General features: G+C 42.3%; 1 protein-coding gene across 3 annotated transcripts in view; it reads left to right on the top strand.

The window, feature by feature from the left end:
* The window catches only part of znf451 (zinc finger protein 451), an 88,896-nt gene that overhangs the window by 17,406 nt on the left and 56,840 nt on the right, over positions 1-14,650 (top strand). For all 3 annotated transcript variants that reach the window (XM_072558430.1, XM_072558423.1, XM_072558439.1), the window contains exon 4: positions 7,172-7,288. In XM_072558430.1, the coding sequence (XP_072414531.1) occupies positions 7,172-7,288 (117 nt within the window). The remainder of the gene's footprint in view (positions 1-7,171; positions 7,289-14,650) is intronic.

Raw genomic sequence — 14,650 nt, 5'->3', positions numbered from 1 at the left:
GGGAGGGTGGGAGGAGGTGTAATCTAGGTCGCTGTAGGAGTTGGTTGGTTTATGGTAAATGTCCGTGTTGAGTCAGTCGCCCGAGATAGAAATGGAGAGGTCTGTGAAGGGGACGGAGGAGTCTGAGACAGTCCAGGTAAATTTGAGGTCGGGGTGGAAGGTGTTAGTCAAGTGGATGAACTGTTCAACCTCCTAATGGGAGCATGAGGTAGCGTTGATACAGTCATTGATGTAGTGGAGGAAAAGGTGGGGTGTGGTGCCAGTGTAGCTGCGGAAGATGGACTGTTCCACATATCCGACAAAGAGGCAGGCAGAGCTGGGGCCCATGCAGGTGCCCATGGCTACTCCTTTGGTTTGGAGGAAGTGGGAGGATTGGAAAGAGATGTTGTTCAGAGTGAGGACCAGTTCAGTCAGTTGTAGGAGGATGTCAGTGGAAGGGCACTAGTTTGTTCGGCGGGAAAGGAAGAAGCAGAGGGCTTTGAGGCCTTCGTGATGGGGGATGGAGGTGTGTAGGGACTGAATGTCCATGGTGAAGATAAGGCGTTTGGGGCTGGGGAAGCGCAAATCATGGAGGAGGTGGAGGGTGTGGGTGGTGGTCTAAACGTAGGTGGGGAGTTCTTGGACTAAGGGGGACAGGACCATGTCGAGGTATGCAGAGATGAGTTTGGTGGGGCAGGAGCAGGCTGAGACAATGGGTCGGTCGGGGCAGTCAGGTTTGTGGATTTTGGGTAGGAGATAGAAACGGGTGGTGTGGGGTTGTGGGACTGAGGTTGGAGGCGGTGGATGGGAGACTCCACCGTCCCCTTCCTCGACCTCTCCATTTCTATCTCGGGCGACTGACTCAACGCGGATATTTACTATAAACTGACCGACTCCTACAGCTACCTAGATTACACCACCTCCCACCCTGCCCCTTGTAAAAACACCATCCCATATTCCCAATTCCTTCGCCTCCGCTGCATCTGCTCCCAGGAGGACCAATTCCAATACCGAACAACCCAATTGGCCGCCTCCTTCAAAGACTGCAATTTCCCCTCAGACATGGTTGACGATGCTCTCCACCGCATCTCCTCCACTTCCCGCTCCTCCGCCCTCGAACCCCGCCCCTCCAATCGCCACCAGGACAGAACCCCACTGGTCCTCACCTACGACCCCACCAACCTCCAGGTACATCGTATCATCCTAGGTCATTTCCGCCACCTCCAAACAGACCCCACCACCAGGGATATATTTCCCTGCCCTCCCCTATCAGTGTTCCGGAAAGACCACTCCCTCCGCGGCTCCCTCGATGGGGTCTACACCCCCTACCAACCCAACCTCCACTCCCGGCACCTTCCCCGGCAACTGCAAGAAATGCAAAACTTGCGCCCACGTCACCCCCCTCGCTTCCCTCCAAGGCCCCAAGGGATCCTTCCATATCCGTCACAAATTCACCTGCACCTCCACACACATCATTTACTGCATCCGCTGCACCTTATGTGGCCTCCTCTATATTGGGGAGACAGGCCGCCTACTTGCGGACCGTTTCAGAAACAACTCTGGGACACCCGCACCAACCAACCCAACCGCCCTGTGGCTGAACACTAACTCCCCCTCCCACTCCGCCAAGGATATGCAGGTCCTTGGCCTCCTCCATCGCCAGACCATGGCAACACGACACCTGGAGGAAGAGCGCCTCATCTTCCACCTAGGAGCCCTCCAACCACAAGGGATGAATGCGGATTTCTTCAGCTTCCTCATTTCCCCTCCCCCCACCTTATCTGAGTCCCAACCCTCAGACTCAGCACCACCTTCTTGACCTGCAATCTTCTTCCCGATCTCTCCGCCCCCCACTCCAGCCTATCACCCTCACCTTAACCTCCTTCTACGTATCGCATTCCCAACGCCCCTCCCCCAAGTCCCTCCTCTCTACCCTCCTCATTTCTGAAGAAGGGCTCATGCTCGAAACGTCAATTCTCCTGTTCTTGGATGCTGCCTAACCTGCTGCACTTTTCCAGCAACACATTTTTCAGCATTAGCGCTAGGGTCAAGTTTAATGCTTGGGCTATGGTTATTGTTAATGGCTTGGGTTAGGGGTACCATTCAAGCTTGGTTAGGGTTGGTGTGTTCATTGGGGTTTGGTTTAGGGTTAGGCAAGGGCTTGGGCTATGGTTCGGGTAAGAGTTAAAGTTAAGGCTAGAGCTAAGGTGAGCATAGTGTTAAGTTGGAGGCGAAGTTAGGGTTGGCCAAGGGCTTAGGTTGTGGTTAGGGTATGTGTTAGAGTTAAGGTTAGGGATCGGATTAGGGTTAAGTTGCCAGCTTTGGTTAGGATTGGAGCTAGGGTTAGAGTTAGGGCAAAGGACATGGTTAGGATTAGGGCTAGGATTAGATCGTTGGTGAGGGTTGGAGTTAGGGCTTGAGTTATGGTTAAGTTTAGGGCTATGCTTAGATTTAGGGTTTGGGCTAGGGTTGAGTTAAGGTTAGAATTAGTGTTAGGGTTAAGATAATGACTTGGGTTAGGGTGAGCGTTGGGCTAGAGTTCGGGTTAAATTTAGGTATTGTGTTCGGGTTGAGTCAGGGCTTTGGAAAGGTCTAGGGTAAGGGTTAGAATTATAGACCAGTGAGCCTTACTTCAGTTGTTGGTTTATAGACCAGTGAGCCTAACTTCAGTTGTTGGTAAAGTGTTGGAAAAGGTTATAAGAGATAGGATTTATAATCATCTAGAAAAGAATAATTTGATTAGGGATAGTCAGCACAGTTTTGTGAAGGGTAAGTCATGTCTCACAAACTTTATTGAGTTCTTTGAGAAGGTGACCAAACAGGTAGATGAGAGTAAACCGGTTGATGGGGTGTATATGGATTTCAGCAAAGCGTTCGATAAGGTTCCCCACAGTAGGCTATTGTACAAAATGCGGAGGAATGGGATTGTGGGAGATATCGAAGTTTGGATCAGTCATTGGCTCACTGAAAGAAGACAGAGGGTGGTGGTTGATGGGAAATGTTCATCTTGGAGTCCAGTCACTAGTGGTGTACCGCAAGGGTCAGTGTTGGGTCCAGTGCTGTTCGTAATTTTTATAAATGACCTGGATGTGGGCGTAGAAGGGTGGGTTAGTCAATTCGCAGACAACACTAAGGTCGGTGGAGTTGTATATAATGACGAAGGATGTTGTAGGTTACAGAGAGGTAAATAAGCTGCAGAGCTGGGCTGAGAGGTGGCAAATGGAGTTTAATGCGGACAAGTGTGAGGTGATTCACTTTGGTTGGAGTAACTGGAATGCAAAGTACTGGGCTATAATGGTAAGATTCTTGGTAGTGTCGATGAGCAGAGAGATCTGTGTCCAGGTACACAGATCCTTGAAAGTTGCCACCCAGGTTGACAGGGTTGTTGAGAAGGCATACAATGTTTTAGTTTCGGAACTCGATCCCTCGATTAATAAAAGCTATGAGGTTATGCTACAGCTGTACAAGACTCTGGTGTGGCAGCACTTGGAGTATTGTGTACAGTTCTGGTCACCACATTATAAGAAGGATGTGAAAGCTTTGAAAAAGGTGCAGAGGAGTTTTACTAGGATGTTGCCTGGTATGGAGGGGAGGTCTTAGGAGGAAAGGCTGAGGAACTTGAGGCTGTTTTTGTTGGAGAGAAGGATGAGAGGTGACTTAATAGAGACATATAAGATAATCAGAGGATTAGATAGGGTGGACAGGGAGAGCCTTTTTCCAAGTATGGTGACGGTGAGCATGAGGGGACATAGCTTTAAATTGAGGAGTGATAGATATAGGACAGATGTCAGAGGTAGTTTCTTTACTCAGAGTAGTAAGGGTATGGAATGCTTTGCCTGCAACGGTAGTAGATTCGCCAACTTTAAGTGCATTTAAGTCGTCATTGGACAAACAAATGGACATGGAATAGTGTCGGTTAGATGGACTTCAGACTGGTATGACTGGTCGGCGCAACATCGAGGGCCGAAGGGCCTGTTCTGCGCTGTAATGTTCTATGTTCTACTTAGCATAGGTTTGTTAGAGTAACGGTTAGGGTTTGGGCCTGAATTAGGATGAAGATTTGGGTTGGTGCTTGGATTAGGGCTAGGGCTTGAGCAAGGAATGGGATAAGGGTTAGGATTAGGTTTAGTGTTACACTGAGGACTAGACTTAATGTTTAGTTTAGGGCTAGGGTCACAATTAGGATAGGGTTAGGTCTTAGGTGAAAGTCAAGGTTGCTGTTGGACGAGGTCAGGGTTGGGGTTAGATTTAATGGTAGGGTTAGGGTTGGGGCTAGGGATAGAATTAACGTTAGGGCTAGGGTTGATTTAGTACTTGGGCTTCTTTACGGTTTGGGCTAGAGTTAAAATTAAGTTTAGTGGTAAGACTGGAAGTAGGTTTGCGGTAAGGGCTAGCCTAAGTGTTAGGATTGTGATCAAATTGGAGGCTATGGTTCAGCTCAGGGCTACAGATCTTAGGCGAGGGTTAAGTTTGTGGTTAGGATGAGTGTTAGGATTATGTTTAAGTCATGGGCTACAGTTAGGATTAATATTATGCCTGTGGACAGGGCAAGAGTTAGAGATGGATTGGGTGTAAGGCTAAGATGAGGGTTCTGGTTAAATTGCAGGCTTGGGTTAGGGCTTGGCTGAGGGTTATGTTGGCATTTGGTCTTGGGTGAGTGTTTTCAGTTTGTTGGTACCTGCTTTATAGATCTTGGTCATGGAAGTGTATTTGTTCCTTTTTAAATTATTGTTCCTTAAATGCTCTTGCTGTGCCACTAATCATTAAGTGATAATGTAGAGGAGGAAACAACCATTGTGTGTCCTGGCTCTTTGTAAAGGTACCCAATTCAACCTTTCGAGGTTATTTCTGTAAGCTCCTACAAACATTTCCATGTTGAAATTTCCAAAATGATAAAGCACAGATACCATCTAAATGATCCAGAATCACTGAGGGCTGTGGTAGATATAATTTAAACAAATACTTTCCTAAAGATGCCTCCGAATTTACTTTTCACCCAGCCCAGTTAACCTTGCAAAGACCTCCTACCATCTAGGAACTTGCATCAATATTTTCCGTCGTGTTACTTGTTCTGGGAACTTTAATAACCTTTGCTGAGCACATGCAACTGAACCCCTTTTCAAAGGTAATTTGAAAGGGCAAAAATACTTTAGCTGCTGTTTTAAATGAAGCCCAGCATTCCACTTGCCTTCCCTATTATCTGCAGCAATCCTCTTCTATTCTTGCTGCCAAGGTGCATTATGTCTCATTTTGCCACATTATATCCAATTTGCCAAGTTTTGGCAGACTCACTTAACCTGTCTACATCCCTTGTAGACTGTCATCCTCACCACTTGCCTTCTCATCTATTTTTGAATCATTCACAAACTTAGGTATAGTAGATTGACTTTCCTTATCCAAGTCACTAATACACTATAAGTAATCATGCCCCCAGCATTGATCCCTCTAGTATTCAGTAGATGCAGGTTGTCATACTAAAAATGGCCCCCTTAGTACAACTCTACCTTCGTACAACAGCAAAGTTTGCGAATGATTCAGAAATAGATGAGAAAGTAAGTGGTGAGGGTGACAGTCTATAAGGGATATAGACAGGTGAAGTGAGTAGGCTAAAGCTTGGGTTTTAGTTTCTCAGTTGCATCTGAAGCTACTGGAATCTCAACAGGGTTGGAAGCTTCAGCAAATGTCACCTGGCTGCTACTGTCTGAATTTTCTCAATTTTTTTTTCCCTCCTGGATTGGAGAACTGCATGTGAGAATCTGTCTGAATTGCCTTTATTTTCCAAGGGGCAAGTTTATGGGATGTAACTATATTGGAACAGTTAATTAGTAATTGCTTCTGTATATATTACTCAGTTAAACTTTCCAGTTGAGTTGTTATTCTAAGTTTGTCTTTCTCTTGTTTATATTTTAATGATAGTATTTAAATAAACTGTTTTTACTTAACATTGTGTAGTTTGACCAGCTGCATTGCATCCAGAACACTGCACTCCACATTTGCCTTTCAAATAAGAAAAAGTTAGGCTCTCGGCGATGTCTTAAAATATTTTGAGAGGATCTTGTCTGGACAATAACACACCAGAACCACACTCTTCTACCGTGGTACTGGTGCTGCACAACATGAAAATGTGTACTAGTGCCTGTGGCAGAAAGTTCCATGTGAGGTATAATTCCAGATACAACACAGAATGCCAGTGTTCTCAAAAGGATAATATTTCCATATTTGTCATGAAAGTCAGGACCAAGTTTATCTTGCTGCGACTTAGTGAATACTCCAACTGGATTGAGAGCAGGCTGCTGGCTGTTAAAAATAGGGACTTTCTTGAGGATAGGTTGTACTTACTCTCTTTGGAATTTAGAAGAATAACAATACCTTACTGACACATGTAAGACTTTTAGTGACTTCTCAGGAGAGATGTGGAAAGGTTGTTTCCTCTATTGGAGAAACTAGGACCAGAGTGTATAATCTGAGTAAGTGCTTGCCCAGTTAAGAGGAGGAATTTCTTGTGTTGGTAATGAAATTGTGAAATTCTTTCCACAGAGTTATCAATGCTGAGATACAGATTGTTACCCTTAGGGCAATCTAGGGTTATGGAGAAAAGGCAGGAAAGTCGAGTTGTGAGTATAAATAGATCAGTTATAATCTCATTGAATGGTGGCACAGTCTTAGTGGCTTGAATGGCCTCCTTTTGCTCCTACATATCATGATCGCTCTTCAGGAGTGGAAGGTGGACGAACAGACCAAGTGTTATCAAAAATTGAGAATGGATGATTTGAATTGTCTCCAGTCTCCATGTTGTACCAATTACCTTTCGTATGTTGGATTCTGTTGTACATTATATAGAAAAAAGGCATGATCACAACACAGCTGGGCCAACTAGCTTCCTTCAGAGTCATTCCATGAAAACACCAGATTAAGAAAGGCACCCACTTGCAGGGAATTGAGAGAGAGTCCCTAGACCTGAGCCCGAAGACGTAGGTTCAAGTCCTACCTACTCCAGAGGAGTGTCAGACCACCTCTGAAAAGGTTGATTAGAACAAATCTCAGTAACTCTTTCATGTAATAATCTATGTTCCTGAGAATGAATTTAGAAATAGTATATGCATGCAATTTGAAACAAATATTTGTTTTGATTTTTTTTTGTAAAACATGATTAACAATTGCTATTTTGTGTACTTTTTTGGGAAATAAACAGAAACCAAAAGATCACATTGATTGGCAAAAGGAAAGAGTTCTGTCAACATTAGATCGACTGGCACGTCATGTGGAAGTTGAAAAGCAGCTGAAGGAAGAGAAGTGCAAAGCTTTCCAAGTAAGTTCCGAACAAGTAAGCAGCTGTCAAGGTTTTGGAACTGGTGTCTTTTGTTTTTGGTATTTGTATTAAGGAAGTGTATTTCTGGAAAGACCAAAGAACTTGTCCATCCCAAATTCTCCTCAAGAAGGTGGTAGGCTCCCGCTGAATAGTTTAAGCACTTCTATTGTGAGGGAAGTGCTTTTGATCCAGTGACAATGAAAGAGTTCTAAATTACAATACCAAATCAGGATAGTGTGTGACATGAAGAGGACTTGCAGCGGGTGGTGTTTCCGTAGACCTGTTACCTTTACTGTGATGAATGGTGGAGTTTGTGGATTTGGACAGTGCTGTCAAAGGATCCTTGGCAAGTTTCTATAATTCATTTTGCAGATGGTTTGCTGTGTTTGAGGAAATGTGAGGACATTGAACAGTGTCATGACAAGACTGCCAATTTATATTATGGATTAGTTCAGGATAAGGAGTGCTTTTCTCTTTTACAGCAGAAGAAATTTGAGATTCTAGATACTTCAGAGAATAAAGCAGTAAGATTCCATTGTTTTGATCAAACAAAATAAACTTTATTACACAAAGTTAGACAGCTAACACAATCTATAATATATATGTACAACTTGTACTTTAACATTTGGAATATGGTTTAAAGAGGAACTGGTTGAAAACCTTACAGAACACAACTAGCAGATGTGCTTAACCAGATCCCACTGATTTGTCAGCAAACTCCTCCCACCCCCAATGTTCAGGGTACAAAGAATCACCAGTTCTTATTTGGAGTTGTTTGTCTGTTTTCTAACAGATTCCAATTCTACATTTTTCAAGATCGATCTTTGGAAATTTATCACAAGTCACTCCACGCTGCTTGAATGCCCTGGTTGTGCATTCGCATCCCCTGCATTCCACTGAATTCCTGAGGCTGCACACCAGTACCTTCTCATGGGCACAATTCCAGCTGATTTACAGTGAGCTACAGCAGTTAATCTAGCACTGCCTCGGGTGTTCTCTTAACTCTAATATTTCTCAGCTATGTACCAAGCAAATATTCTTTCACCCTGGTCTTGACTGCACTGCATTTTCAAAGGCACACTGAGCTACCTCTGAGCACTCACTTTGTAGCCAGCAACCTTCTACCACATTTGCCACTCCTCAAGACATTTTTCAAATCCTGACTGTCTGAAACATACTAAACACAGACCCTCAGCTGTCTGAAACCTCTTCTCCCAGCTCCTAACCATCGTCCAGTTCCCCAACTTGCTTTATCCATGCTGTGAATTGTAAAGTGGTCACGGTTTTATGCCACCACTACATGCAAGCATAATACGCCATTGAAGAACCTGGAATGCTGGACTGAGCATCTGCGATTTGTTCAGCCTGTGCACATATTGGAACTTTTAGAACATGCCAGAATTTGGAGTTTGCCTCCCTACAAACTTCCCCCATGCCCCCTGAAGAGGCAGGTAAGTCAGTGTTCCCAAACAATAGTTAGAGGAATGATGGTCAAGCAAACTTTGTTTTGTGCTTGATATTGAGGGAATCTGAACCTGGCTCTAACTTAAAGGATAATCCTTTCACATAAGTTTATAATGGACAATTGGAGAGAGCTTGTGAGAAACAAATCCAATGATTTGGTCCCTATTTGCAGTTGGACAAGATTGGTTTGTTTTATTTCTACATTTAAGTCTTTTGGATGAAGTCTGGGCAGAATTGAGAAATAGAGAACTTGCAAGATTTCAGAAGTTACTTGGAGACTTGATTACTGCTGTGACAATATAACGAACTGAAATGAGTACTCCTGATCTGCCTAAAACCAGTATACATGCAATCTTCACTCTGGCTTAGTCTCTGCCTCTAATTCCAAAGCCTTTACTTCGTATCATCTGATTAACATAAAGTTGTTGTAAATCATGTAGGGCTTTGGTGAGTCAAACTCTTAGGGTAATCTTTGGCCAATTAGGGATGCTGTAATGGGGAGAAATTACTCTGCTCAAGTTGTTGTAAACCTTGGAACCAGAGAACTGTGGATACTCTGTTGAGTATATTTGAGATAGATGTCAATAGAGTTCACGTACGAACAAATTTGTGGAAATGGGGATGGTGTGTTAAGGTGAGGTTGAAGTGGATGATCAACCATAGATTTGTTGAATGTGGAGCTGGGTGAAAGGATCAAATAGTTCAACTGTTTAGTAGTTAAACAACTCTGCGTCTACCCAAATATTTTGTTATTTTAAACCTAGTGGCCCCTCAGTCTTTTCCTTTATAATATATATTGAAATGATTAATTATCATCTCATCCGTCTATTCTTGGTCATCAGTAAAGTGATGGAAGATGTCATCAACAGAGCTATCAAGATCACCTGCCCATTAATGTCCAATTTGGGTTCCACCAGGGCCAATGAGTTCCTGTTCTCATTACCGTTTTGGTTCAAACATGGACAAGAGAGTTGAATTCTAGAGGTGCGGTGGGAATAACAAGCCCTTGACATCAAGGCCACATTCAACCAAGTGTGAAATCAAGGAACCCTAGTGAAATTAGAAGCATGTGAATCAGGGAGCAAATTCTCTGCTAGTTGGACTCATACCTAACACAAAAGAAGATGGTCATTGGAGGTCAGTCATCTCAGCTCCAGGGCACCTCTGCAGGAGTTCCTCCGGGTAGAGTCTTAGCTCTAACCATCTTCAGCTGCTTCATTAATGACCTTCTCTCCATCAGGTCAAAAGTAGGGATGATTGCACATGTTCAGCACCATTCACAATTCCTCTGACGCTGAAGCCATTTGTGTTCAAACAAATGCAACAAGATCTGGATATTATCCAGGCCTGTTTTGGCAAGTGTTAGGTAACATTTGCATCTCACAAATGCCAGGAAATAACCATCTTGAATAAGAGACAGTCTAACCACCCACCCTTTAGTATTCAGTGGTGTTACCATCACTGAATCCCTTGCTATCAATGTGCTGGGGGGGTTACCATTGATCAGAAACTCAGCATGTAAACACAGTGGCGACAAGAGCAGGTCAGAGGCCTCAGACACTCTTTGCTTTAACTGCTCTCTTCATTTGCACTCCACATTGAATGATCTGTGCACATATGCACCCAGGTCCATCTATTGTACCCCATTTAGAATTTTGTTTTATATTGTCCTTCACTGTTCTTCCTACCAAAGCTGTCCATAACAGAGACACAAAATGGCTGACAAGTTATTAAACAGAATCAAAAGCCTGGTCCAGAATTTAAGTGAGATCATGAGTTTACATGATGGTACCTTTCTATAGGGGTAATTCCAAGGTGAAAGAGAGTCCTGCACAAACAACAGCTGCAAAAGGGTTTGTTAGACAGTTTGTTAAGTTCAAGGACAGATAGTTTGAAGATTTGTAACAAACACAAGCTTTCATGATAACAAACACAAATGAACTCATGGGATTATGGCTTGTAAAGATCTAGAGGATCAGGCAAGTTCATTAAACTATGACAGTGATTTCTCATTAATGAAATGATGTCCCATTAGGTGAAAAGAGTTAGTCGGGACAAAGGCAGTAAATCGCATCCCAGAAGACAGTATGTAACCAGCCTTGGACATGGTATGGCTGTGAAATCAGACAGACATTTCACTAATTAATTGTTTCTTTGAAGTTATTTGCTATGTTAAGAAATAGGTTCTAGTTAAAAGTTCCTTCAGATTTCAACACAATTATAAATACACATATGGAACAAAAATACAAAATTATTAAAAGCATTGGGGAAAAGATTCAAATAAAAATGTGCAAGTTAACTCGTCTCAGATAGTAAAGCGGCCTTCCCCTTATTAAAGGAATGTCTAGTGCGCACTAAGAAACAAATTGCTCACAACTCATTAACGAAAGAATACTAACAGTAGGGGTAGATATAAAACTTTACATATAATACCTATATAATAGAATTAATATTATGAATCTTACAGCAGTTGGTAAAAAGCAAGGGTCTCGAAATGGACCTCGCTGGACCTTCACAAATCTTCGTCCAGCTGGAAAAATGTCAATTGATCATTATTCTGTGTTCTATCATTCAGCCAATTTTGTTTCCATATTTCTTTTTATACAATGGCTATAACTTTCTTCACAAGTCTCTTACGTGTCGCTGTATCAAATGCCTTAAGGAAATCCGTGTATAACACATCAAGTTTTATCTCATTGACTCTTTATTTATCTATTCATGAAACTTCGTGAGTTAAGCATGATTTTCTCATGAGAAATCCATGCTAACTCCTCTCAATCAACCCACCTTTCTCAATGTGACTACTAATTCCATCTCAAATAATTTGTTCTAAAAGATTCCCCACCACTGGTTAAACTGTCTGGTCTGTAATTGCTGTCTTTTGGGGCCTTCTTGAGCAAGGCTGTAATGTTTACAATTCTCCAGTCTTGTGGTACTCCAGGGAGGACTGAAAGGTTATGACCAGCATCTCTGTAGTTTCTACTCTCGTTTTCCTTAAATCCTTGGATGTTTACCATCTGGTCCTGCTACCTTGTCTGCTTTCAGTGCTAGCCGCCAAAAGTGAGGACTGCAGATGTTGGAGATTAGAGTTGAGTGTGGTGCTGGCAAAGCACAACAGGTCAGGCAGCATCCTGATGAAGGGCTTTTGCTCAAAGCGTTGATTTTCCTGCTCCTTGGATGCTGCTTGACCTGCTGTGCTTTTACAGTGTCACACTCTCGACTTTAAGTGCCAGCAGTCCATCTAAGACTACTTACTTATTAATTTTGAGTCCTTTTAGTGATGCGTTTCCTCCTTGGTCAACATGGCCTGGAATCAATCCCTTTTTCATAAAGACCGTTGCAAAGTATTTGTTTAACACCACAACCATGCCTCCTGCTGTTGTGTGTAGATTCCCTTTGTGGTCTTTTATCAGTTCTAGAAATCCTTTAACCATTCTTTTTCCACGTATATGCCTGTAGAAGACTTGGGATTCCCTTCTGTAAATTAGTAGTATTTTCTCCTACTACTTTGCTGGTCTAATTTCTTGTTCCTCCTCTCTAAGACTTCGGAATTGCTTTTTATTCTCTATTGTATTTTCAGCCTTACACGTGTAAGCTAATTTTTATTTCTAATTTTTATTTCTAATTTTTATTTCTAATTTTTATTTCCACCTCCTTGTCATCCAGGGGACCCTACTTTTCCTATTTGAGGGGCTATACTTTGACTATACCAAAATTATCTGCTCTTTGAAGGTAGCCATTGTTCAGTTACTGTGTTTTCTACCTTTTTTGTTCCATTCATTCTGCCCAGATCTGCTCTTGCCCCATTGGAGTCAGTTCTCTGCCAGTTGATTTTTCTAACCCTGGATTGTTGAATGTCATTCACCTCCAACAACTTGAACCTTTTGATGCAATCATCACTATCTCTGAAATGTTCTGCCGCTCAGAGTTAAAACTTACAAGAGAAACAGCTATACAAAGCTTAAATAGGGACGCTTACAAAGCAGTGAGGACAGATCTAGCTGGAGTGGACTGGGAAAGGAGTTTAGCAGTAAAGACAGTTGAGGAACATTGACAGATGTTTAAGAAGATGTTTCATGGCTCACAACAAAGCTGCATCCCAGTGACAGAAGGAATATATTGAGCCAATGGTTAATCAGCAAAGTTAACGATAATATCAAATTGTGGAAAGAGCATACAATATGGAAGAGATTATTGGGTAAGCCAGGATTGGCAAAGATTTGAAAACCAACAAAACCGGACCAAAAAGAATAAAGACAATTGATGGTAAAATTGCAAGTAGTATCAAGATGGACAGCAAGAGCTCCTTTCAAAAAAGGGTAACAGAGACTGCAGTTAACATAGGCCCATTGGAGAACAAGGCTGTGAAAATTATAAAGTCGGGCAGGAATGGCTGAGAGGTTAAGTATATACTTTTGTGTCAACCTTCACAATAGAAGTGACTAGTAGCATCCCAAAACTACTAAATAATCAAGGGGCAAAAAGAGGAGAGGAATTGGCTGTTTTCTACTTTATAAGAGTGGCAACACCTGAAATGTTTTTTGGGATTTCCTGAGGTTGTGAAAGGTGCTCTCAGTTTTTACATTTTACTAACTGATTGGCAGAGGTACGTTTAAGTAGTTCAATGAGTCAGCATTTAAAGTGCATTCTCTGAAAGGTCTGGCGATACATTTGAAAGACATCAGGAGTTGGTGTAGTGATTGATTTCGAGAAAGCAATTAGGTAAAACAAATCAAGCATATTTCCATATTACAAGTAGCCTTCTGTACACTTGCTGACAGCAAGTGAAAGATGCCGTTTTGAAGTGAGAGAAACATTTAAAGTTTTAAAGCTATTGTTTCTTTCTGCATAAACTTAAACCAATTGTGCTATTCAGTCAGTTCATGTCTGATCTGTACTTCACTGCAGTTCTCCACTTTTTCTCCATGTTCTTTGGTACTGTACCACCAGTAGATTATTGTTCAATGTATACTGTGTCAGAATGCAGAACGTGGCCCATTATCCAACGATGATTCATGCTGAATAATTTGTATTCGCGGTTTTCTCAGTGGTGGTTTAACATTGCTGTTCACTCACGTTGAGGAGTCAGGTCACAAGTCTGTCCTGGCCAGAACAGAAATTGAATCTCTGTCACTGGTGTTAATCTGAAGCCTGTTTTAGTCGTCATGATAACTCCCTCTCAATCTATGGATTTTAATCATCAGCAATTCAGTTGATCGATCCAACAGCAACTGCTGTTTTTTCGGAGAACACTGGATTTCTACAGGCCACATTCAGTGCAGAGATCTTAGAGGGTTGTGGGCTAGAGGAGGTAAGAGATGCCAACTCACCAGCCGCTGTGCGTCAGTCATGACTCCTCATTGGGACCTGCAAATTTGTTTTTTCTTTGCTAGAAATTAGCCTGCAGAGAATGGAGAGGCATTTCCCTAAGGTTACCTGGACAACAGCTCTGGCAACTGTGGGATAAACAGCTTATGCTAGACTGTTATGTGGTTCATGTTTTGCCATTATTACTATCAGGAAACTTGGTTTCTAAAGTGGACAGAACAGTATATAGTTTTATGTTTGATTTGCATTTTAATGAGTGTATATGTGTTTTTAAAAAAGACTAATTTCTGAGACTGGTGAAGGGTTTTCTGAAATGTGTTGGTATCCATTTAAATGAGACTTATAAAATCTTTTGAGGTCATTAATCCAGTACTTTTGGAAAAGGGTAAAAGAAAAATTTTGGCTATATCCTAGCAACAAGGTGCTTCTGACAGAGGGGACAGACACAGAAACAAGTTTCTTTTTGGAAAAAACAAGCATCAAGAATGGCCATGAGTGTGCAGGTTTCTTTCAGGGTGAGAGGCAAGTCATTCAGAGAGAAATAGACCTGTAACTTCAGCACAGTTTAAC

The sequence above is a fragment of the Chiloscyllium punctatum genome, chromosome 3, assembly GCF_047496795.1.
Source record: "Chiloscyllium punctatum isolate Juve2018m chromosome 3, sChiPun1.3, whole genome shotgun sequence".
In the NCBI taxonomy this organism is placed as follows: Eukaryota; Metazoa; Chordata; class Chondrichthyes; order Orectolobiformes; family Hemiscylliidae; genus Chiloscyllium; species Chiloscyllium punctatum.
This window is presented reverse-complemented; position numbering and strand designations above follow the sequence as displayed.